This window comes from Mustela putorius, unplaced genomic scaffold (genome assembly GCF_011764305.1).
Source record: "Mustela putorius furo isolate JIRA1106 unplaced genomic scaffold, ASM1176430v1.1 tig00003942_pilon_pilon_pilon, whole genome shotgun sequence".
NCBI lineage: Eukaryota > Metazoa > Chordata > Mammalia > Carnivora > Mustelidae > Mustela > Mustela putorius.
In genome coordinates this window covers 1,421,421-1,447,333 of record NW_025422087.1, presented here as the reverse complement: position 1 = coordinate 1,447,333, position 25,913 = coordinate 1,421,421, and the positions used below count along the sequence as shown (strand labels likewise).

General features: G+C 34.0%; 1 protein-coding gene across 4 annotated transcripts in view; it reads left to right on the top strand.

Annotated features, from left to right (window-relative positions):
- Positions 1-24,327, top strand: part of NUP58 (nucleoporin 58) — a 40,949-nt gene extending 16,622 nt beyond the window's left edge. For 3 of the 4 annotated variants that reach the window (XM_045069667.1, XM_045069669.1, XM_045069666.1), the window contains 10 exons: positions 659-683; positions 1,799-1,864; positions 2,183-2,357; positions 7,200-7,279; positions 9,535-9,653; positions 10,079-10,161; positions 13,489-13,690; positions 19,123-19,221; positions 20,823-20,918; positions 22,180-24,327. In XM_045069667.1, coding sequence (XP_044925602.1) covers positions 659-683; positions 1,799-1,864; positions 2,183-2,357; positions 7,200-7,279; positions 9,535-9,653; positions 10,079-10,161; positions 13,489-13,690; positions 19,123-19,221; positions 20,823-20,918; positions 22,180-22,349 — 1,115 coding nt within the window. In that variant the 3' untranslated portion in view covers positions 22,350-24,327. The remainder of the gene's footprint in view (positions 1-658; positions 684-1,798; positions 1,865-2,182; positions 2,358-7,199; positions 7,280-9,534; positions 9,654-10,078; positions 10,162-13,488; positions 13,691-19,122; positions 19,222-20,822; positions 20,919-22,179) is intronic. The other variant, XM_045069668.1, reaches the window with a different exon arrangement.
- The last annotated feature ends 1,586 nt before the right edge of the window (positions 24,328-25,913 follow it).

Below are 25,913 nucleotides of genomic sequence, written 5' to 3'. Positions count from 1 at the left end.
TGTAAGTGCCAAAACAGGTTGAAAGAGGAACCATTAAGGTTCTCTGATGGGATGAAGTTTTGTGTGTTCCTGTATTTTCTTCATTAAGTAGGTCTTATTTTGCAGTGTGACATAAATTCTGGCAAAGCAGAAAGTGAGTCACTGCATTTTGCACTTTTCTACTTTTAGACATACACTAATAATGATAACCACTAAATAGGTGTTCATGAGAAAGTTGTTGATATATCTGCACACTTTAAAAACATCATCTTAAAAAATTGCTGCTTTTGTAAAATATTTAGAGACATCCATGTAGTCTGACATATTTTAGTATTCTAAACGGATAGAACCTAAGAAAGCATCAAGTAGAACTTGCAGGAGGTCAACTGTGCTAAGCAAGAATATTTTTCATAGAAGATAGTTGAAAGAGGAAGAATCTCGCCCTTGAAAGAAATACATACAAATCAGCTACGTAACTATCTGTTTATGTGTATACAAACATGTCCCCATAGTATGTTGTTGGAGTTTGTGACAAGTGACCTCACATGATGTCTACGAGGCTGTCCGAAAAATGCTTAGAAGTTTCTGTTTATACCTACGTTTGTGTTAAATTAAAACTTGAATTTGGAATACATTGTTAAATGACCTGTTTTTACATAAAGCTTCTTGAATTTTCTAGGTGATAAAACAGGAACAAGACCAGAGTAAGTTTACAATTTAACTTTTAAAGTATTTTATTTGAAGAATTTTATTTGTTAATTTATAGGCAGGTGGTCTCATCGGAAGTAAAGGAAACTATATAGACATTTAGAAGAAAAATTCTTTGAATCAGTTTTTGTCTAAAGTAAAATAATAAACATATGCTCTGGAAAGATTTTGGAAGGTCAGATCTTTAATTTTTAATCATTAGGAAAGTTTATAACCAATTCTTTCTGGAATACTTTATGCTCAGTTTTAGGTATATATACCTTTTCTATATAAACTACTATACCAGTCCCATTTATTTTCTGATGATGAAGAGGGAGAAAAGCCTCTATCTATAATATACATCAGATCAGTTTGAAGATCACTATTTTTACTAGCACTTACATTTTCTCACCTAATTTGTATTACATTAGATAAAACATTTGTAAAAAAATGATCAAGTTCATGCCTCCAAAATATCTTACGTATACTTTAGCCCTATTACATAAATGAGAAAGCTGTAGGAGACTGAGGTTTGCTTCGGGTTCTATCAAGGAATTAGTAGCAGATCTGTGACTGAATTTTGACTCATAATTCCATTACAGCATGCCACATTTCACCTATTCCTATTCTCTTTAAATATTTTTGATTCCCTTAGTCTATCCCTAGGTTTTATTTTGTTGAAGAATAAATTGAAATTCTAAAAATCAAGTAAAATATAATGAGAATCTCATTATGAGAAGTTTGTAGACTTTCTTTAATGAATGCTTTAATATTTTTGAACGAAATAAAAGGTCAGTCATAGAGCTTTTGAGCCAGGGGAACTTAGTTCAATATTTAATCTCTTGTATTTTCTAATTTTTTTCTGAAACATTTGTTCAGATGCATTTATGTGTACTTATGATAGGTGCCAGTCCTTTTAGATGAGAAATCTCCCTGTCAGATGAATTGTTAAAGCTATTTTAAAGGTTAGGAAACAACATTTTTTTTATAAAGAGATTTGAAATCAACCATAAGAGCTATAAATGGGGAATATTTGTTTTATCTCCTCCCCTTTAACACTTCCATAGTGGAACTCAGCTGTCAGCTTTTTAGAACCTCAATGGCTTTAATCTATCTGTGGCATTTTTCTCAGGGATAGTAAAGCACTGAAGGATGAAAATCTCCCTCCTGTCATCTGCCAGGATGTTGAAAACCTCCAGTAAGTGTGTCAAATGTAATTAGATATATCATGTTGAAGAATGTTAGAATACTTTAAGGGCAACATCTCTTCTTCCTCTTAAACATTTTAACTTGGGTGTTGGTAAAAATTTTAATATTTTTATAAACAAAGCAGAATAATGGGAATTAAAATTCTTTTATTGTCAATCTGAAAAAAGCATGTGAACTGTGAATGAATTTTTAATATTTCCTTTTTAAAAAACACTAGGAGTCTGATCAGCCTGTAGTAAATATGCTTTTTTCCTATAGGAAACCAAAGGTGTATTTTTTTGGAATTCAGTTTTATGTATCTTTTCAGGAAATTTGTGAAGGAACAGAAACAGGTACAGGAAGAAATTAGTAGAATGTCTTCAAAAGCCATGCTTAAAGTACAAGAGGATATTAAAGCTCTGAAGCAGCTTCTGTCATTGGCTGCCAGTGGATTACAGAGGAACACCCTCAATATTGACAAGCTGAAAATAGAAACTGCTCAGGTAAACTAAAAGTAATTTTATTGTAGGGTTTTGTTTCGTTTTATTTAAGTCTTATATGTTATAAGACTTGATACAGATGTACTGTAAGAAAACTGTATAGCATGTGTGCTTTTTAAAAAAAGATTTTATTTATTTGAGAGAAAGAGAGCATGAGAGGGGGGAGGGTCAAAGGGAGAAGCTGACCCCTTGCTGAGCAGGGAGTGAGTTGCAGGACTCAGTCTTGGGTTTCAGGATCATGACCTGAGCCGAAGGCAGTCACTTGACCAACTGAGCCACCCAGGAGCCCTAGCTTGAGTACTTTTTTTTTTTAAGATTTTATCAGAGAGAGCAGGAGAGAGAGCGAGCACAGGCAGACAGAATGGCAGGCAGAGACAGAGGGAGAAGCAGGCTCCCTGCCGAGCAAGGATCCCGATGTGGGACTCGATCCCAGGACGCCGGGATCATGACCTGAGCTGAAGGCAGCTGCTTAACCAACTGAGCCACCCAGGCATCCCTAGCTTGAGTACTTTTAAGTTGCTATGATAATAGTAGTCACTAGTTTGTATTGAGTTCTTATTATTTATGAGGCAGTATTTTAAGCAATTTATATTAGTCCAGTTTAGTTTTCATGACAGCTCTGTGAGTTAGGCCGTCTTATATTTGTTATATAAATAAGAATATGGACAGAGAGGTTGTTAATAAATGGAAGAGGTTGTCAATAAGTGGAAGAGCTGATATTCTTAACTAGTTTGTTTCCTAAGAGTGCTTGCTGGCTAAATTGCTATATCATGCAAGCAAGGCAGAAAAATATGTTTTTAAAAATCTGTCATCCATTAAATAAAAACTATATTAAGCTTTTTAAGTATTAAAAATTCTGATGACTTGCCAGTCTTATGTCTTAGTTAAAAATGTTAATGAGGCTTGTGTTTTTTGCCATTCATATGTACTTGTTTTTTCTTTCTATGGCATAATATATGTAAAATATGTAATACATTGTTCTTCTCTATAAATTGTTGGGGAAGAGTGATGGTAGATGATTTGTTTTATATTTCACAATTATAAAATATACTTCTTTGGATCATGGCAGTCTAGAAATCTTTCCCTAAAGTTTTCTCTCATCTGTTAAAGAACTTAATGTGAAACACCTTTTTAAAGATTTATTTATGTTTTAGAGTACATTCCCTCGCCAGTGGGAGGGGCAGAGGGAGAGGGGCAGAGAATGTCCAGAGACTCCATACTCAGCAGGGAACCCAATGCGGGGTTCGATCTCATGACACTGCACCGTCCGGATGCCCCTGTGATACGCCTTTTTAAAATATGGGCTTAGGGTCGCCTGGGTGGCTAAGTGGGTTAAAGCCTCTGCCTTCGGCCGAGGTCATGATCCCAGGGTCCTGGGATCAAGCCCTGCATTGGGCTCTCTGCCCAGCAGGGAGCCTGCTTCCCTTCCTCTCTCTCTGCCTGCCTCTCTGCCTACTTGTGATGTCTGTCTGTCAAATAAATAAATAAAATCTTAAAAAAAAAAAACAAACAAAAAACATGGGCTTATCAAGAGTGCTATGCGCTTCATAAATAAAGTGATACTACGTTAAGTAAAAATTCAAAAGATGCTTATATGTCCTTTTTTATTGAAATATCATTGACATATAAAACTATATTAGTTTCAGGTGTGCAATGTAATGATTCAATATTTGTGTATATTGCAAAATGACCCAACAAATCTGGTTAATATCTACTACTATACTTAGGCAGAAAAACTGTTCCTGTTGATATGAGAACTTTCAGGATCTACTTTCCTAGCAACTTGTGAATATACAATACAGTATTATTAACTATAGTCATCATGCTGTACATTAAATGCCTAGGACTTACTTACTTGATTTAAAATGAGAAGTTTGTATGTTCTTATGTGTCTTCAAGTCAACTATTAGAGAATACTTTGTGATATTTTTAATAAAAAGGTGTTATTAAGTAGCTACTCTAAACTATGAAATTTAAGAGGAATTCAAAGCCTTTATTTTCTGCTTTTAGATTTCCTGATTGCCTACAAACTTCAGTTAAATATGATTAATGTATTCTCCCATGTTTCTTTTCTACTTATTCCTTCTGTATACATCATCAGATATGTTTGCATCGTCTTTCTAGGAGGAAGGAAATGTCACTTATGCTTTTAGACAGTGGAGAATGTTTAGATTCTGGTTAAACATTACTTAAAATTATAAATTTCATGTGAAATGTATTAAATTATATGGGAAGGGACATTAGCACAGTAATAGAGGAGGTAAACTCAAGAAAAAGAGAAATGAATGCTATAATGGGATCCACTGTAACTCTAGCACTAGATGAGTTCATTCATAAATATTTGTTGAATACCTTTTATTTATTTATTTATTTATTTATTTATATTATTATTTTAAAAATATTTTACTTATGTATTTGATAGAGAGATCACAAGTAGGCAGAGAGGCAGGCAGAGAGAGAGGAAGAAGCGGGCTCCCTGCCGAGCAGAGAGCCCGATGCGGGGCTCAATCCCAGGACCCTAAGATCATAACCTGAGCTGAAGGCAGAGGCTTTAACCCACTGAGCCACCCAGGCGCCCCAGAATTGAATACATTTTATGTACCAGACTTGTTAATAGACTTTCAGAGATAAAAACCCAACCCCAAAGATACTAAAAGACTAGTTGTGTAAATGAAATAATAAAAGATTGGGTGGAGTATAATGGTGGCAAAAAAAAAGAAGAGGATGAGTCAAAGCATGTTTTCATAAGAAAAAAAAGTCATCTAAATCAATTTTAGAAAATTTTTACAGGTCACGTCAAATAAATTTGATCTAAGATTCTTACTTCTAATTCAGGAATTACTGCTCTACCCTCAGTCTAGTGAATTATCAATTGAGAAAATATTCTTACTCTCTTAGTGAGGTAGTTATCAGTATTCCTTAACCCTAAAAGTTTTTCTTCAAAGAAAACCTTTTTGGGAAATAACAGGCAATTCTGAGGAACAGTGTTGTGATCGCAAAGACCAGAACCTTATGGAAGCAAAGTCTCTTAAATTCTTAATTTTTTGGTAACATAACTCAAGAGTTTAATTAAGAGTTTAAGTATTTAAAATTTCTTCTTTTTGGGTAGGGCAGGTGTCAGTGGTTTGTTGAGGTTACACGTAGTCAGTTAACATTTTTAAGGATCTGTTACAAAGCACTTCAGCAGAAGTGTTCAGGATCAAAAGACTTAAAATATGCTAGGGAGAGTGAGCGAAATCAGTTGGGTAACATGTTCCAGAGACACGGTATGATAGAGGCACAAAGGGCTTAAGTGAGCATTTTTATCATCTGTCCAGAGTTGGGATACCTTTGTGCTGAATCTTGAACATGAGTGTTACTGGGCTGGTAGACTACCAGGCAGAGGAATGGAGCCATGAAATAGGTATGTTTGAGGATCTTTAAGTAGTTTGGTATCATAGAAGCACTGATAATGAGTCTTGGCCTGGCCAGAGGTAGGCAGGGTTCAGAGTTAATAGTCCAGAGCCCTCCAAGGCATTTGTCCTGAAGTCAGATAGGATGGAAGTCTGAGATGAAGAGTGAAAAGGAGGGCGCCTGGGTGGATCAGTGGGTTAAAGCCTCTGCCTTCAGCTCAGGTCATGATCCCAGGGTCTCTCTGCTCAGCAGGGAGTCTGCTTCCTCCTCTTGTTCTCTGCCTGCCTCTCTGCCTACTTGTGATCTCTGTCTGTAAATAAATAAAATCTAAAAAAAGAAAAAAAAAGTGAGAAGGAAATGGAAAGAACAGGTAGAGACTGTTAAAGACTTAGTTTGACAGTAAAATGAGGGCAAGAGCTTGCTGTAGGGAATATAAAGTTAAGGTACTTTTTTTTTTTTTTTTAAGTAAGAAAACTTAGATTAAAAATCAGTGAGGTGTTAGCACACTGGGATGTAATCTGGTAAAACCAGAATATCAGTCTTGAAAAGCCACTGGTTAAAAGATTAGAATTGCACTAAAGAACAATAGAAGGCAATATAAGAATGGTTAAGGGTATAAACTTTAAAACGGGGCTGCTTTGATACAGTTCTCAGGTATTCCAGCTACATGGGTCTGGACAAGTTACCTCATGTCCTTGTAAGTTCTCCTCTTCATTGGTATTAGGGATATGTCACAAGGGGGATGTCATGTAGATTAGAAGGTTGTTATTGAGGATAGACCATGATATAGTACACATAAAGCCTTTTAGCATAGTGCTTGGTACGTAGAATTCTGGTAAGTTACCAGAATTTTAACTGCTGCTACATCAGCCTTGACATTATTACTGCTGCTATCTTGCCTTTTTAAAACAGCATTTTCTATATTTGTATATTAAAGATTTTTAAATAATAGCAGTCTTTTGCTGTAGATGAATTAACTTCATGAGTTTTACAGAAGTCCATAGTTCTTTTTTTTTTTTTTTAAAGATTTTATTTATTTATTTGTCAGAAAGGGAGAGAGAGAGAACATAAGCAGGGGTAAGTGGCAGGCAGAGAGACAAGCAGGCTGAGCAAGGAGCCCAGTGCAGGACTCGATCTCAGAACCCTGGGATCATGACATGATCCAAAGGCAGTCGCTTAACTGACCTAGCCACCGAGGCACCCTGAAGTCCTTAGTTGTTAAAATAGATCAGCAAGTCATAATAAATTTATCATCAAGTTTTTTTAAATATGTACTTTGTCTTGTTTGGGAAGAGGTTTTAGCAACTTGTAAAGCAGGTTAAATAGAGCATGTTCTCATAACGTGTGTGGCGTTGTTTGAAATTTCAGTCCAGGGAAAATTTTTATTTTTTTTAACTTTTTTTTGTTTGTTTGGTTTTTGTTTTTGTTTTTTAAAAACCTCTGATCTATTAGGAGTTAAAGAATGCTGAAATAGCTTTAAGAACCCAGAAAACACCACCTGGACTCCAACATGAAAACACAGCTCCTGCTGAGTAAGTTACTGGATTTTCTCACTTTAAGAAAGCAAAACAATCCAATACATGGGCTAAGAATTTTTAGTTTCGTCTGTAGCAGACCTGGGTTAATAAGCACTTAACATTGATTTCTCCATTTAATTCTCATAATAACCCTAAGAAGGCAGTTCTTACCTTCATTTTATTGGAAGGTAACTACAGCTAAGATGTAAGCTTTTAACCACTATTATGCAGTTATACTTTATTTACCTGTTATTTACAGGGCCTATTCCACTATATTAAATTTTGCAGGTAGTAGAATCTTCTATTTTACCAATAAGGACTTTTTAATTTAAAAATAATTTTATGATAGTCCCTTCTTAAAAGAGGGCATTCTAGAAATAGTTGAGCCCTTTTACTTATTTGCTTAAAATGTTTTGTTCACATAGGCAATAAGTCTTCAGGAAGAGCAATTAGAAAATGTAGATAAGTTAAAATTGAAAAAAATTCATCTGTAATCTCATTACCTAGGTTGTATATTTGTGAAGTTGCCATGTGATCTCTATCTTGTCTCTTCTTTATACCCTTTTGTGTTGCTAGAGATAATAATAGCTAATATTTATCAGATGCTTACCATATGCCAAGCGGTATGCTTAGCACTTTACCTGCTTTATCTCATTTTCAACAAAACCTCTACAGTTGTTATTCCATTCTTAGAGATGAGGAGCCTGAGGCATGAAGAGGTGAAGCCCTGAGCTTGTGAGTGGTATAGGTCTGTCTGACTTCTGATCCCTCACTTTCTCTTTTAACTTTTTATTAGATATAATTTCAGGCTTATAGAGAAGTTTCAAGGCTAAAACAAAGAATTCCCATATATCTTTTATCCGGTTTCCTTACATGTTAATATTTTTACTATATATGTTTTATTCCTTTGCTCTTTATGTGTATATACATATTTTTAACCCTGATCAGTTTTATTTGCAGACATGATGTCCTTTATGTTAAAGTATTTTAGTTTGTATTCCTTAAATGTAATATTCTGTTACATAACCATAGTTCAGTGATCAAAATTAGGAAATTAATAAGGATAGTGATGCTCCTCTTATTCAGATTGGCATGGTCTGTGCTTTCTCACTGGACTGCCTCTAATATTTTATCCCTCTGTCTTGTTCTCCATGCTGCCATCAGAACTAGTTTTAAAATGGGTGAATTGTATCATTTTCCACTGCAAAAAGCTTCTATAGTTCTCCATTTCTTACAGAATAACATTCAGCTTGCTTTGCATGCTATTTAAGGTCCCTTTTTATCTTAGTAGCAGCATTCTCTGGTTGAATTTATCAGAATACTAGTAGTACTACACATTCTTTCTGTAAACACTGTAGTGTTTTCAGATTATAAATACAAGAACCTTAAGTGCTTCCTTGTAAAATCTGGTTGACAGTTGCACTCTTTTAAAAAAACTTTTTATTTTGAGCTTATTTTAAACCTTAAAAAACCCTGCAAAAATGGTAGTACAAAGAATTTCCTTATTTCCCTTACCTTGCCAACCTTAACATACATACCGTGTAACCACCAGGATTAGGAGATTAACCAAGAATAGAAAATTAATATAGGCATGATATTGTTAACCAAGCTACAGAAATTACTTGAATTTTATTGACTTTGCCACTAAAGTGCTTTTTCTTTTCCAGGATCTGATCTGTTTTCTACCAGTGTACTTTTCCGATTCCAGGATCCTATTCACTTTGCCATTAGTTGTTATTTCTCCTTGATCTCTCCCAGTCTGTAACAGTTTTTCAGTTTTGTTTTGTTTTTTTTTAAGATTTTATTTATTTATTTGACAAAGACGGACACAGTGAGAAAGGGCACAAACCGGGGCAGTGGGAGAGCGAGAAGCAGCCCTACCGCCAAGCAAGGAGCCCAGTGTGGGGCTTGATCCCAGGAACCTGGGATCGTGACCTGAGCAGAAGGCAGACGCTTAACAGTTGAGCCACCCAGGCACCTCAGTTATTCAATCTTTATTTGTCTTTCATGACCCTGATTCTTTTAAAGAATATAAAGCTACTTTGTAGATTATCCCTTAATTGGGATTTTTCATGATTAGAGTAAGGGTGTGCATCTATTTGTGATAACCTGTTAGTTTTTCTTTCAATAATATTTGTGCTCTGTCATTAGGTTGTCGGACTAAGTCAAAGGCCTACTTAAATGGGGGCATATATTTATTTGGTATTTTGAATGTAAGGAAAGGAATATTTTTAAAACTTCTGTCTGACTCTGTAAATGTTTTCATGTAGCTACTTCAGAATCTTGGTTCAGCAGTTTGAGGTACAGCTTCAGCAGTACAGACAGCAGATTGAAGAACTAGAAAACCATCTTGCCACTCAAGCGAATAACTCACATATAACTCCTCAAGGTAACATACTTTCTGTGGTGATTTTTTTTTTTTTTTGATAGCACTATTTTTTGGTAAGAGAAGTTAAGGTGTTATTACATAGTAGATATTTTAAATAACTACTAGTAGTTGTCTTAAGCTGCCATAAGAAAATTTCCTTAAAGCCTTGATTAGATCTTTATTCTCTCTTATTAGAAAGTGCACTATGGTGAATTGTTACTCTGCTAACCAGGGCAGAAGTCTCAGGGCCTCCTCCCTTCTGCCAATGACTGATGCAGACACCCCACTCGCAGTCTACTCATTGTGCTGTCTTGTCGTGTTCATGCAAATATTCATGTAGTTTTCTCCTCTTAGACTTTGTACCAAAAATTGGACTCAAGTTACAGAAAAATAATACTGATTGTGTTACATAGATATTTGTGTGATAATATAATTTTCTTTTATAGATTTGTCAATGGCTATGCAGAAAATTTATCAAACATTTGTAGCTTTAGCTGCACAACTTCAGTCTATTCATGAAAATGTAAAGGTAAGTTTTCATTACCAGTTCACATATCTGTGTATCTAGACCCAAGTGAAGTATTTATTTGCAGAGCATTCGTGCCTATTATAGGACTAGCTAAAATTACATGTAAGTGAAAAAAACTAAAACTAAAATAATCCGTAATCATGCTCACACCCAATCACAGATCTATTTTTTTCCCCAAAAAGATCCAAGTATTCTATGCAATCAGCTATTTTAACTTTTTTCAGTAATACATTGTAAACAACTTCCTGTGTTTATACATATATTTCTTCATCATCATTTTTAGTAGTTACGTAGGATTTCATTGTATATACGTGTATAGTTTCCTTACCCAATCCTCTTTTGTTGGACATTTAGGTTGTTTCCATCTACACCTCTATAAGCAGCACTACAGAAAATAAACATTCTTAGTTAGCAAAATCATTTTGCACTGCTTTAATTTTGCATATAATTTAAATACTTATTGGTCATCAAGTACTTAAACATTTTTCCCTTTTAAATACAAGGAACTATTTGTGTTTATTAAATAATAAAAATAAAATAATTTGTCACGGGATATTTTGTACCTTGTGTGATGTTAGTTTTTAAAATTTAAGTGAATGTTAAATATAAGTATACTTTTTCCAACTAGTTGGGCAAATATAATTAAATCCTTTCTTGGAGTTACATAGTTAGAAAAATCTTTAAAATTCTAAGTATCCAAACCGGAGTCTAAATAAATTAGTAACTGCATAAAATAAAGTTTGAGATTACCATTGTTTTCATTTTTATTTTAATCTGTTCATGATAATAAATGTTTTAAAAAGTTAACCATTTAAATTATACCATGTTTTAAATGAACATAATTTGGACCTTTTTCTTTAATATCTTTAAAATTCTAAACCAAATATTTTAACTTGTTTAGTTTTAGGGATGCCTGGGGGGCTCAGTCGGCTAAGCGTCTGCCTTCAGCTCAGGTCACGATCCCAGGGTGGTGGGATTGAGTCCCATATCGGGCTCCTTGCTCAGCGGGGAGTCTGCTTCTCCTCCCACTGCTTCTGGTGCCCCCTCTTCTTGTGCTCTCTCACCCTAGCCCTTTCTCAAGTTGATACATAAAATCTTTTTTTTTAATTTTTTTAAAAGATTTTATTTATTTATTTGACAGAGATCACAAGTAGGCAGAGAGGCAGGCAGAGAGAGAGGAGGAAGCAGGCTCCCTGCTTAGCAGAGAGCCCGATGTGGGGCTCGATCCCAGAACCCTGAGATCATGACCTGAGCCGAAGGCAGAGGCTTAACCCACTGAGCCACTTAGGCGCCCTGATACGTAAAATCTTAAAACAAAAAAGTCCGAATTTTTATCAAATATTCTTGAAATTTATAGGTCTGTAATAAATATTACTTTAGTTTTTTAAACGGCTAAAGATGATTCCTTATTGGTGCTTTGAAGTCTGTGTTGTGCAGATTTTTTTTTCTTAATTTTTGTTGTGAAAGTTTTTCAAATATACGCATATACAAAAAATAGGGCACTACTGTAATGAATGCCCAGCTACTCACCACTCAGTTTCAACCATTACCAAGATCCTGCTGGTTTTGTTTTTTCAATTTTCCACACAGAGTTGCTTTTCTCTCTGAAATATTTTAAAGCAAATTCTAGACATATCAATTGTAAGTATACATGCTTTTTCAATAGCAGTTTCTGCTCTCTGGTTTGAAAACTACCCTTTTCAGTAACATGACCATAAAACATATGGATTCACACATAATCTCTTTTGATCATGTTGTATAAACTAGACCTGACAACTTGATCTACTCTTTTTTTTTTTTTTTAATTTTGTAATGCACATCCCTAAGAACCAAAGGATGTTCTGTGAGCAGATTTGCTATGTTGCGGTTTATTTTCAGCTGCTTTTAGTGAGCAAACTGTGATTTCTAGACTTACTTACTTACAGAAATTTCCAGTGAGTTGGTTTTTTATTTTTGTTTCTTGCATGTTGTTTTTTCACGAGATAATCTGAAACAGGCTTAAACTACCTGAGCCAGCCAGTCTTCAGGGACATTAACAAAATTGGACCTTGTATCAGTAATTATACAGTAATTATATGGCTGAGGTCAGTTCTTCTTTTTTTTCCCCCTTTTCCAGAAACCAGTTGTCTTTCAAGTCTCGAAGGCAGGTCATTATTTTCTAGTATAAGTAGAACTAAAATTTATGGGCTGTTGGTGCCAAACATTGCATGGGTTTATGCATATATATGTGCACAGAGAAAAGGGAGGATGGACTCGGAGAGATCAATTTTAATAAAATTCATTCTTCTGGTATCACATACCCTACATCTGACTGGATTTCCTAGTTTTCAGTTCTTGGTAGGCCTGCTTCAATACATTATAGAGGTAGGAAAGTTTGGAGCTGGAACATCAAATACTGATGACTGCACAAAATAGGGGATGGTAATGTTTAAATACTGCAAATAACAGTAAGATTTCTAAATACTCTACATGTTAAGACCAAAAAGACTAATAGTTACTAATTTCTGCTGAGAATGTAGCAAATCTGAAAATTCTGCATTTCTTCATATTGTTTAAAACTGATCTAAATTAGATTAATTAAACCTTTAATGAAAAAGTATTTAGTAATTCTGATGTGCAGTAGAATCACTCCTATTAATGGCTTTAATCAAGGCAGATTTTGCACCGTGTGAACTAGTCTACTTTATGAACTTGGTAATTTCTCTTTCTTACTCTGAAATTATAAGTCACTTTCCCTGCCCCAGCCCCTGCCCCTCTGCCCCAGTTTGGAGACACAAGCTCAACATGAGTCATTCTTATGTAAAATAGTCAGGTAATACTGATAAGTGAAAGCTCTCCTTAAAGCCCCCAAGCTCTCTCTGGTAAGGACCTTTTATTTTAACCTGTGTCACCTGGGCCTTTTAAAGAAGAATTTAACAGATACATATTTAGTACATGTTTTTAGCCTTTTGAATCCAAAGTTATCAAAAGGTTGGGTGTTGGAGAAATATGAAAAACTGCAGTATTGAAAATGGAATTTTAGATATTACTTTACTTGTTTAAAAGCTTTGCTAACTCATTTTTAAAGAGAGCATCATGGAGCCAGAATATTTTAGACTGTTTATTGGAAAGACATGACAAAAGTAGGGAAAAAAATAAAAGAGTAATAGAGCTTGCATGCATCACTTCCCACACCATGCCCCACTTTGATTTGCTCTTTAGGGTGAATGTATAGTATTGGTGGTGTCTCATCTGTCTGCAGACTTACGTCCTAGTTAGATTATTCATACAATACCAAAGTCAACAAAGAACTTGACTTACTAACTGTCTCTTTTTTCTTTCATTTAGGTGCTAAAAGAACAGTACCTTGGCTACAGGAAAATGTTCTTAGGAGATGCTGTAGATGTGTTTGAAGCCAGGCGAGCAGAAGCCAAGAAGTGGCAGAATGCCCCCAGAGTTACTACTGGACCCACCCCTTTCAGCAACATGCCAAATGCGGCAGCCGTTGCCATGGCTGCAACACTTACACAGCAGCAACAGCCTGCTACAGGTCTGAATGCATTCAAGTTATAGCTTCTTACTGTTCAAATGCAGAACATTGATGTGCATTTTTATAAGTCTTCCTTTTGTGTTAGCACTGAAGAAATTTCTATGAGTAGCTGTTCCAATACAATCTAAAAATTGTGATGGACACAATTATAAACCTGATAAAAAATGCAGGGTAGTCTTAGCAATAATTATTACATCAATTAGATAATGAGTATTGTGAATTACTTAATGTTACTTGCTGTATTGCTATAAATGCCCTTTAGAACATGGTGTTTCACTACCGAATTACATTTAAGAATATTAGATTCTAAAATCGTGATTGTATCATTTATTGTTTTAAAGTCAGAGATAATCCAGCCATACTTTGCATTTTTCATATATGATACTGGTAGATGGTGCATTCTCATTTCCTCGTTCATAGTGATTGCAGAGTACCCACATTTAGGATGAAGTACATTGTTATGACTGAAGGTGTGTTAAAGATCATTTGGTTGTTTTTATGCATAATGACTGGAAACAGAGTACAGGTCCCCTCTTAACCAAATTTGGAAGAAAGTACATGCTAGAATTATATGTACCTTTTCAGAATGAGCAGAACAGTAGCAAGAGCAGGAAAAAGATGTTTTGCGATGTTCTGCATTGCATATTAAGAAGTTTGAATGGGGAAGCTGGGCAGATGATGAAAATAATTGGTGAGATACTGGGAAGCAGATAATTTAGTCCTTTGGTTTAATTCCACTTCTAACAAGAGAAACATTTTTGTGGTCTAGTTCTGCATATGCAGTTTGGTCCTGTGTCTTTTGGAGATTATTGTCTTTACTACAGTCTGTTTTTTTGGTCAGGCTTGAAGTGTGACATAGAAAATATAGTGTTAATGGATATTGATTTTTTCTTTCCTCATTCATAAATTTTTGAGTAATGCTTAATTATTCTATAGCATGTGTCTTTCTGAGAGTTCCATATAGTCCAATAGTAAATTACAGTACAAAAAGAGTAAAGAACAGGTGTATCTAAACTGCATTCAGGCTGCCTCTACTAGGGAAACATTCTCTGGTTTTCAGTACTGGCAGTTTAAAAATTATTCTTCACATTTGGAGATGACAGAATTGACTTACCATCAGTGAATGGCTGATGATTGGTTTATGCCAAATTGTCCACATTCCATGGCTGGACCTATGTGAATAGTGGCTCACAGTGGCACTCTCTAGTACTTCTCTAGCTGGCTGGAGTGTAGGATTCCATTGTCAAGTTATGGAGGGAAAAAAATCGGTATGTGGCTGATTCCCATCAAGTCAGTATAGGAATCAGTTCCATAATTAATGATTATCAGTTCTCCTGATTATGTAACCAGCTAATCAAACCAACATAGTACCAATTTACTTTTTAGAGCCAATATTAATCCTACAATAGATCAGATAAGCGTGGGTTTGGGTTAAGTATTCTTAAAAACATAAGGGATTTCCATTTTAATAAATACAACTTGAGAAAGCTCAGTTACTTAAAGTGTCATGGCATAAATGAATTAATTATATTCTGTGATACACAACTAAATTTGAAGCAAAACCACTTGTCAGGGTTGTTGTTTTTAATTTTCTCATGTAGACAGTCTTGAGAGGTCATGCATTTTGGGCTCATGGACATATGAAGGTAATATGTTTGTTCTATAAATATGAGTGCCTGCTATGTACTAGGCTCCCAGGATACAAAGGTAAACAATGTGAGTTGAGTATGTTGTTTGCTCTCTGTCGTGGTGGAGAATGTTAGCTTGATTTAGAGTAATCATCTTGAGGAGCCTTTGCTCATTTAATTTTATTTGTGACTTTTGCCAGGCTTCAGGGAGACTTGACTGCATTCTATGTTCCCTGCAGTTTTCAAACTCACATAAGGGCTTCCTCATCGGCTGGCAGGAATTGTAATTTATCAACCTAAACAGTCTCAGATTGTTTTCATTTTGAGTTGTGTGGATTTTTAGAACTGAGAAGCTGAACAGTAGTAATAACAATTTTACATTATGTCTTCTCTTTTTGTTTCTTCAAAGGCCCCCTCAGCTCTGTAGTGCATTCCTTTATGCATCTTCTAGTCAGAATGTTAGTTATTCCAGTCGTGTCACCACTACAGGGAGATGGATGAGCTTTCTTAGATACCTACTGATTTCATGAATTACAGCCCATTGAGGAATTTTTACATTGTGCTTTGTACTCAGTGACTTATTCTTTATGTTTCAAGACTTTGAGGATGTCTTTTTTTTTTTTTTAAAGTGACAATAATAAAATTTAAAGACCATCTAGATTCAGTTAGGTAAAGCTGGTGTGCTGTTTTTATACATCATTGTTGATCTGTGCAAGGTTTGAGTTGACAGGGATTTTGCTTTCAATTGCATATGGGTTCTTGACTTTATTAATGTAAAAAGTGCAGATAGCCTCTTAGGCTGCTACCTTCTGAAGGTGGTTTCTGCATAGTCTTTCTTGGAGGTGGAGGTATGGATTTAAGTTACTTCTTTAACATTTCTTTGGTGTTTTTTAATGAAAAAAATATAATAGAGATTAGGCCTGCATGATTTATGGTTATTGCTTCTGAAGGTTGAAGAGAATTGATGAAAAACCAGCAGGCTAATTATGTATGAAATAAGCATCAGTACATGGATAAATGACATATTAGTAGATCTTGAGTACACTTGTCCACCAGTGCTTTTGAAGCCTCTTAAAAAGCTTAAGACATTTACATTAGGATTATCAGTAGAATTTTAACTTAGGATAGATTGTTTTGAACTAATGTGTTGGGATTAAGTTTTGCTGTTGTGTTTTGACACTTTTAAAAGTTCTTGATGTTTACACAATAAGACTATTCTCATGTGACTTAGCTGCTATTTTTAAGGAGAGCTGAGACATTTTGTTAAGAGTTCCTAATTTCTAGCTTTTAGTGTAGGTTTGGACATTTAAGATGTAGTGTTAAATAGGAAACTTTAAGTATTTCATTTTAGTTTCTTGTAGTTTTGTGGTTTTGTTGTATTTAACAACCAAAGGAACATTCCCCTTTAAATCAGTAAGTAAAATTTTTCAAATTGGGGAAAAGGCATTTTTTTGTTTCTAAGAAAAATTATTTTTAAAATATGACTTAGGAATAATCACACTAATAACATTAGGTATTTTGAGTAATTACTGAAAATTACTAAAAAAATTTAGCACTTTAGTCCTTTTCCTGTGAATGCAGTTTTACTTTTAAGAAAGTAGAATTTATTCTGGAAAATATGAATTACAGTGCTAAACTTGATTTTGTTGTGTGTGAATATATTATACGGTAACTTTTGTAAAATGTTACTCTACATGAAGATTTCACTTTGGGCAATTATTGGGATATATTACTACTAACTTGATTTTATTTATGGAACTAAGCCTCTCATTGAATGACTATTCAGATTTTGAAACAGAATTCTTGAATTGTTTACGTGACTTTTGCCTGAAGGATTTAGATTCTGCTTTCTAATAGTGAAACTAATTTATATGGTGGCCAGAGTGTAATATATGCTGATACTTTGGCATGGGAGATATTTATCATGAGTTTTTAATATTAAAAAATGTTATACATTTGCCTACTAGTTTTATAAATGATGTTGCCTTCAGAATTTGTGTGAAGGTACAAAACTCAAAGTATCATGTACCTGTTGTGCAATGGAAAGTCTTGTCATTGTCAGAGTTCTTGATTACCAATATCCTGAATATTGATGATTAGGGTTACTCTTAAAAACAGACCCACACACAACAAAAAGCATGTTATTTGAGTAACTCTTGCAACTTGTAGGGCTGAGGGCTGTGGTGTGCATTATTCTTTAGGGTCTTCCACCAGCAGTGCCTCCTATCAACATGTGACATTTAAGTCTCTCAGTGTTCAAGAAACTGGACGTGTGTTTTCTACGTATTATTTTTGTTAGAAGTAAGAGGGTAATATGCTTAGTTTCTTTTTCCTATAGTAACATTTTACAAAAGAGCTGCTAGGCAGGTATTTTATTCTCAAATTGATCTCAAACTGGATGTAAAAATTTAAATCCTTTTTTAATTTATTTTTTAATAATAGTATAAGAACTCCAGCTGCTATTCTTATTCTTTATTTTCTGGGTAGAAGCTATTTGAAAAGTCCAGTTTCTGTCCCAGTGTAGCAAAATGCAGTTTCCTCAGTTTTCTTTTTCTTTTTTTTAATGCTTTATAATTTTACACTACCTTTTGAATATACAAACCTCATTCTTCATTGAACAACTTGAAGGCTTTGATTTTTTTGAAAAGTTTAAATTTCAGTCTGTGTATTACTTTGGCAGTTCCCTCAACTTTGAGATGCACTGATCACTGTGCTTGAAAAAGACAAGACTGAAGATTGTACTATGAAATCTATTGAATAATTTTCATAAATTATTTATCAAATGAGAGATTTTTAGATTTTTGTATTCTGCTTAGTTAAAGAAAAAAAAGTAGTTAAAAAGAGAGGCTAGTAAGTTTGAGGCTATTCTTGCCAAACAAACTCAGCCAAAATCTTTAAAGTAACAAACGGGAAAAGGATGACTAATTGTTCTGCATCTGAGTACATTTTCCAAAATGTTGGAAAGAAACTTCTGAATTGAAATCTTGAATGTATTGAATCTGTCAAGGTACACAGCGGTGCCTTTGTAAATGTTCATTATCTATCTTATTTAATTAGGTGATAAGTGGTGTAATGTAGCAGAGCTTAAAATAGAACTCAGTTATCACTTTTTGTGAACAAGTTGGAATTGTCATGTTACTGTGTAATTGATTTGCTTTAAAATGAACAATAAATTTAATAAAATAAAACATTGTCTTGTTTTTTATCTACTTATTGCATATATCATTTATATTTCTTATTAAAAAGTGATGCCTAGTTTTTTGGTACTTACTCTTATGAAGTAACATGATAGTTTTGCCATGTTAGTGTCAGTCTCTTTGATCAGTTGAGACTTGACTCTAACGTTTTAAAAAGGAAAAAAAATAAAAACCTTTACTTATTACACCAAGTAATTTTTATCAGAAAACAAGCGGGGAGATCAAAAACCATTCTAGAAGTAAAACTAAAAGAATTATAATTTACAATACATTAAAGATTTCAAGTTATTTAGTAGGTTAAATTAACATTCATCTATCAGTGTGGTAAGCCTCTTAATTGTGTGGCACAAACAAGTCACTTAAAAACAAATTTTTTTTTTTTTTTTTTGGAGAGGTAAATCAGTTAGTATAGATAAATCAGGCTGGGGAGACATCCTGATAATTGAGTTTTAGCAAATAGAATTTGTCAAAATTAATCACTGTTTATTTAAAAAATAACTTCATAAAGAAACTTTAATCTTGAAAGAGTAAGGCAAATTTGTTTTTTTTCCCCCCCATTTTTTTTTTTTGTTTTGTTTTTGTTTTGTTTTGTTTTTTGTTATACCAGGGCCACAGCCATCTCTGGGAGTTAGTTTTGGAACGCCATTCGGCTCAGGTATTGGCACTGGCTTGCAATCAAGTGGCTTAGGTTCTTCAAACCTTGGAGGTACACTTTCACTTTTCTAATATTGCATTGGACTATTATACATTTGAATTTATACTAGCCTGTAAAAAAATTCTAAGAAGGTCTGCTATTTTGGAAGAGAAAGTTCCATCTGACAAAAACAGTTCTCTCCAAACATAATTAGTGCATTCTAGTATTAGATTTAGAACTTAAAAAAATCATTTCATCTTTGGTGAATAGTGAATATAAAAGAGTAGTAAAATTAATTGGTAGAGACATTCATATTTTCAAAGCAATGTGCTAAAATGTGAACTTGAAAATTACTTAGTTTTAATAAATTTAGTTAACTTAAAAAAAAATCAGTAGTCTTAATAACATTGGTTTGGAGTCCAAACTACTTCTGTACATACATCCTACTAATCGTTATCTTCTTTTTTTGTAAATGAACACTTTAAATGGGGAAATAATTTTATTATAATAGAACAGCATGACTTCTGTCTTTTCCTCAGCATTTTTGGCATATTTGCCTTATGCATACTTGTATATATAGCAATTAATAGTTTTATAAGTTAATTCTAACTAGAAAGGTAAGCCTTCTGCAAGTCATTATGCTAAATACAAACGTATTTGCAATTCTCTGGTATGGGTATTTGAAGGTAGAGTGTATTGTAACAAGCATATTATCATGTAATGAATAAGGTTCCCTTATTTCCACTGAAATACATCATCATAAGAGGGAAGCCAGTGAGCAATCAAGGTAACAGTGTAGTAGACTCTATTGGAATTAGTAGAATTATGGCAAACAACAGATTTCCTATGATCTGTAATCCAATTTGCTATATTTCTTAGCATTATAGGCCATAACACTGTCAAACTCAGTATTTTAGATACACTATTGCAAAGTAGCCTAAGAATAATTTGAATTTTATTTTTAGGGCACTTTTAAGAGAATGGAAACAAAGTCTTTACTTAGAATCACCTCTTCATCTTTATATAACAAAAAACATTTCTTTATTTAAATTGTACATAGTATTACTAAGAGAAAAACCATGATGCTTCCGCTCTGAATTAATCAATTGCTAATGTCGGCTGGTATGTGACAGGAGCCTACTGTTACTGAGTAGATTTAACGTGGTTGACTATGTTGTAATTACAGTTTTTCAGTGGTAAAGGTTTGTAAGTGAAAACGTTTTGGTAAAAAGCAGAGTAAAGTTACCTTTTGGTACTTGGTGTTTAAATTGCTATGCATGCCAGGTTATATTTATGAATTTAGTCCGTCTTTTTTTGTTTTTATTTTTTAATGAACTGTCCCTAAGTAGATAGGTTTATATCTGTTTGACATCATATTTGGATAGCTACTAACATTACTAGTTCATTTGGGAGAGAAAATACTAATATGATCTTATTCTTTATAGCTTTGTTCTTTTAAAAATTATGGGTCATAAATTTAGTCTAGATACATAAAAAACGTTTATTTCAGAATTAACCTGATTCTTCCACAAGTCTTATGAGAGAGTAAATCGCAGATTTCTGTAATAGCACTGTATTTGTTAGATCTTTGATAATATTAGGTTTTACTTGTCAGTATCCTTTAACCTATGTTTTACATACCGTTGTATATTTCTCTATTACCCTTCCACTAGGATTTGGAACTAGCTCTGGTTTTGGATGCAGCACCACAGGGGCCTCCACATTTGGATTTGGAACAACAAATAAACCCTCAGGAAGTCTTAGTGCAGGTTTGTGTGTTTTTGGCCTGAATTTCAGGCAAATTTAAAGATACAAATTATTTAATTTAAAAGTATAAGTATTGTTATTTCCAGTATCCAAAAACAATCCCTGATTCAGTTTCTACCCCCTGATTGAAGCATGCAAGCCTAACAGATCACATAGTTTTAATCTCTCTTATAAACTAAAAGTCAGGTTTGTGAAATATTTCTAACAAGACTTACTAGTTTGGTATAAATTGTGTCCTCTTTTAACTAAGTGGAGAGTCTTCTAAACCCAAAGACTAGTTTCATGGTTAAACAAGTCTCTTCATTATTATAAAAATGAACTCATCGTTATAAAAGTTTTAACCCATTTTTTATCATTATTTATTTAGGAGAATAATTTTTCTCCCAAAGAAATGTTCTTTTGTTATCTGTCCCTTTGGTTTTAAGAACACAGGGCTTAGAGATGATTGATTGGTTTCTTTGTTCATTTGGGTATATAATTTTTTGAGTCTTTGAGGAGAAAATTCCAAATTTCTTGTCCATTTTCTCTGTATTTGTAAATAATGGCTTGTTTTAATTTTAACATGCAGTGCTTAGGGATAAATAGCATGTCTAAAATAATGACATAATATGTATTAAATTATGTTTAACTTGAGGGAATTTTAAGGAAATTCTGTTTAATATTAAGTGGCATTTAAAATCAGCAGTTCTAGAAGAGTAAAATAACAGTAGAATTCAGTGGTTTGAGGATTATAATCTAAATATGGTACTTTTAAGTAGGCAGTGATAGTTCTTGATCTTAGTTTTGCAAGAGTTCTTACAAAATCTGAACAATTGCTACTACTCTTTGGTATGTTCACTGCCCGAAAATCGTCCTCCTTCTTGGAGGACTTAGGATTATAGGAGTGGGCCCAAAAGTCATGAAGTCTCTCTTCTACATGTTGGTAATGTGTTTCTAGAGGGGCTGAGGAGGAAGGCACCATGGCATATTTGACTAACAACAAAGTATCTGACAACTTGAAGTTTTGTGTCTAGTTCAGTTATTTGTGGTAAGGTTTCTCTTTCGGCCTGGATCACTAAACTTCTGTCTTTAAAGGTGCCTCTTAGTTGTTAGCTAGATTATTTTCCTGTAAAATTCCATGTTACAAATTTAGGGTTCTAAGATATTTGCTGTTTTTATAGATTATATATTCTTTTAGCTAGAAATTTATCTCTCATCCCCATTTTTTGTATTTGTGTTTGTGATTTAACTTCTGATATGAATATTTTCTTCCCTAAACATAAGGCTTTGGCAGCTCAAGTACATCTGGGTTTAACTTCAGCAATCCTGGCATCACGGCATCAGCTGGTTTGACATTTGGGGTGTCCAATCCTGCCTCTGCAGGTTTTGGAACAGGAGGACAACTCCTTCAGTTGAAGAAACCTCCAGCTGGAAACAAAAGAGGAAAAAGATAAACATATGGGTTGATGTGGTTGAGAGAATTCATAGCAGCATCGTTCATTCTATGAGTCTATTTTTCTAAAATCGATGCAGTAATTAAATTGCACCCCAGGAGATTTATAAAGTTTTGATATTTTTCCCTACTCCGGAATCTGAACTTTGTTCTGGTTTGCCATGCTAAACCTTGTTTTTCTTGTGAGTTTTAAACCCAGTTGTGTATTTTCATTATTTTGATTGTCAGTGTAAGAAATGTTCTGATCACATCACTGATTAGGTAAAACCTATTTAACCTAGTGTCATAGCAATGTTTTTGTTAATAAGGTTTACACAATGTGAATATATGCACATTTGTTTCTTATACAGATGGTATGAACTCTGAGTCCTATATTAGAATCAGTTTGTTCCTTGATAAAGGCCTTTTGAACTACACTGCAGGGCATCTTGTGAATACATGTGTAAATACATACAGAATAATACACACAGGTGTGTGTTCATATAAAATATATATTTACAACCTACAACTTTTGCCTCAGACTTGTTCCCCTTTTCTAAGGGTATTCTATTTTTCACCTTTTAAGCTTCAAATCCTCAGTGCTTGTAGAATGATGAGCTAGAGGTACCAGGTCATTGCAGTTATTTGCTTAAAGACTTAGTAAAATGATTACTGGTGTAAATATTTGACCACCTCCACTTCATTGCCCCCGGTCTTTCCATTTTTGTTTTCACCTTAACCTTTAGCAGCTACTCTGAATGAGGAGTGCTGTAAGAATCACTGAACAGACTTTAACAACTTTTATTATCCCATATTCCCTCACATTGCCTATATGAGATGTTTTCTCATATCTGAGATGTACCTTCAAGAGCATATTTGAACTCCAGACTGGAGTCTGGGGGCAAAGAGCTATTAAGCCAAATTGATTCTATGCAGGTGAAGGATGCACTATTACTTTAGTGGAAACTTTTCTAGCTATTCCAATACAGAGTTCTTTCTTATAGGGCTATTGATATTGACACCAAATGGAGTGGTTTATCAGCCTCTTAATGTCTTAAGTAAGTGCTTAATTTGGAATAGAGAAACAATATATTTTAAGAAAAAAGTATTCTTTGTAGCAGCTATTAACTATCCCATTTTAACAGTGAACCAGAACTCCAGGTAATAACACATAGGCATGTCATTGCATCCGTGTAATATTTGTCTATATTCGTATTAGTGACATAGAGTGGGTGGAAAAGAGGGCCCTTGGAAGAACTGCCTTAGCCATGATTTCAGACAGAAACCGTTAGGTAGACCTACTTATCTTTCAAGTACAGTTTTCAAATGGGATGTGAACATGGAATTTCATTGAAAATAGTTTAATTTTTTATATAGAAGGTTTTGTACATAACGTGCATCAAGTGAATATTTTCAGAATCATTTTCACCAAGGCACCTTTTTTTCTAAAATAGGTATTGCATATATATATATATACACACACATATATATTTTTAGTATAATGTTAGTTGGGTTTGATTATTAAAGTGTTGTTAAATCTGTTTTATTTATCCGCTTATAGCAATGATTGGCTTTTTGGAATTGAAACTTTTGCGCCTTGATGCATTAAAATAAGGAAAATGCTTTGTTTCTGAGCACTGAAGTTGTTTTTATTTTTGCATACTTCTCTAATACTCCAATCCCCAGATCCAGATTTTGGGGAAGGGTAGGAAAATGTAGGATTTTGTGTTTTGAATTACTGTTGGAATTAAATACCCAATTACAGCAAACTTTTTTTTAAAAAGGATGTTGCATTGTGTTGCAAAATTCTGAATATTTATATTTCTTATTTTTTCTTTATATATTTTACATTTTAATATGTTGAACCACTGGAAATTTGTAACAGATCATTTTGTGATAGGAGTTTAAACATGTTGTCATTGTCACCGTTGTCTTCACTCTGTCCAGAGCCTATCATTATGTAAACAATAAAATTTATTGTGTCAGTTGCTTTGAATCTTTATAGGTGTCAGTAGTTGCTCTTAATATGTAATTTTCTTTTTATTGCTCTTTTATTCTCTTTGGTCAGTTTTTAGTGTTTTCTTTTTACCAGGTTAAATATATTGCTTCTTTAAAAAATTGTAGAGTGAACACAAGATAGTAAGTTCTTTGTCACTTGCTTTTGTTCTCTCAAGATTACAAAAACACACTTAGTTATTTAGAAGAATAGTGGGTAGAATCTGAAAGTCCCCTTCAACTCCCCGGCCTTAATCCCACTTTCTTCTCTTATCTACTCTTCATAGTTTGGTGTCTTTCCTTGCAGACCCTTTTAAAAAATGCCGTTTTCCACATAGCATGTACAAATGTTCATTCTTTCTTTCTTTTTTTTTTCTCTCTTGTTTTCTCACATTTTATTATTCTCTCTTAGATCCTTTTTCTAATAAATGGGTTAAAAATCTGTATGCCCTGTGATTTGCTATTTTGTCCTTTAATGATAGAGCACCAGTGCTTTTCCATGTCAGTCCATGTAATTTGCTTTTTATGTACCATCCCGTTACACATTCTCTGTAGTTGAGCAGTTTGGTTCCTTCCAGTATTTCAGTTTTACAGAAAAACCTGTAGTGAATATCCTGTATGTGGCTCTTTGTACTTATGCTTAATGTTTTTTTGGGATTGATGCTTGAAGAGGAATTCCTGAAAAGGCATACAGATTCTATTTTTTAATACCAGATTGCCTTCCAAATTTGCTGTGTAAGTAATAAATTTCTGCAGCACGAATACCCATTTCCAAGTATTCTCTGTAACCCTAGATATTATCAACCCTAATAATAAGTATTTGTGAGGTTGAGCTTTTAAAATATCTATTTGCATGTGAATGTAATTGCCTGTTGATATCCATTGTCCATTTTTATACCAGGTTATTTAGTAGGGTTTTTTTTTTTTTTCTTAATCTCTGTAGATAGTGGGTGTTAATATTTTTCTTGTGAGGTAGTTTGGATTCCTGGAGTCAGCTGAGTTCAGACCCTTGCCTTGAACCTGTGTGATCATGGTCAAGTCGTTCACTTTTCTAGACCTTAAGCCTTACCATCTGAAAAGTGACAATAATAAAGATGGGTAGTTGTATTAATAATAGAATCTGTTGTAAAGCACTTGGATGGCATCAGCCCCTGCTACTTTGCAGGCATCACTGCTCTTACTCCTTACCAGTACCTCACTGCTGGTGAATTACTAGAGCTGGGTGCTTTGTATTGGTATCTGATTGGGCAACTGCCCTATCCTACTCTTTTTTTTTTTTGGTATTTGTTTTTGTTGGGGGGTAGCGCTATTTTAGGGCACTTATTCTTTCAAATAAACTTGAGTACCTATATTTTCCTTTAAAAGATCTTATTGGGATTTTGATTGGGTTTTTACAAATAAAATAGATTATAAACCGGGGAGAGTTGACATCTTAATATGGATAGCATGATATGTACGTTTATTAGGTCTCTTATTTTTTCAGTAAAGTTTCATAGTGTTTGTTAGATACTTGGTTCATTGTTTTTCCTAACAGCATCTTGATTTTAGTTCTGAGTGTGGATTTTTTACTTCACTTGGTACAAGGTCATTC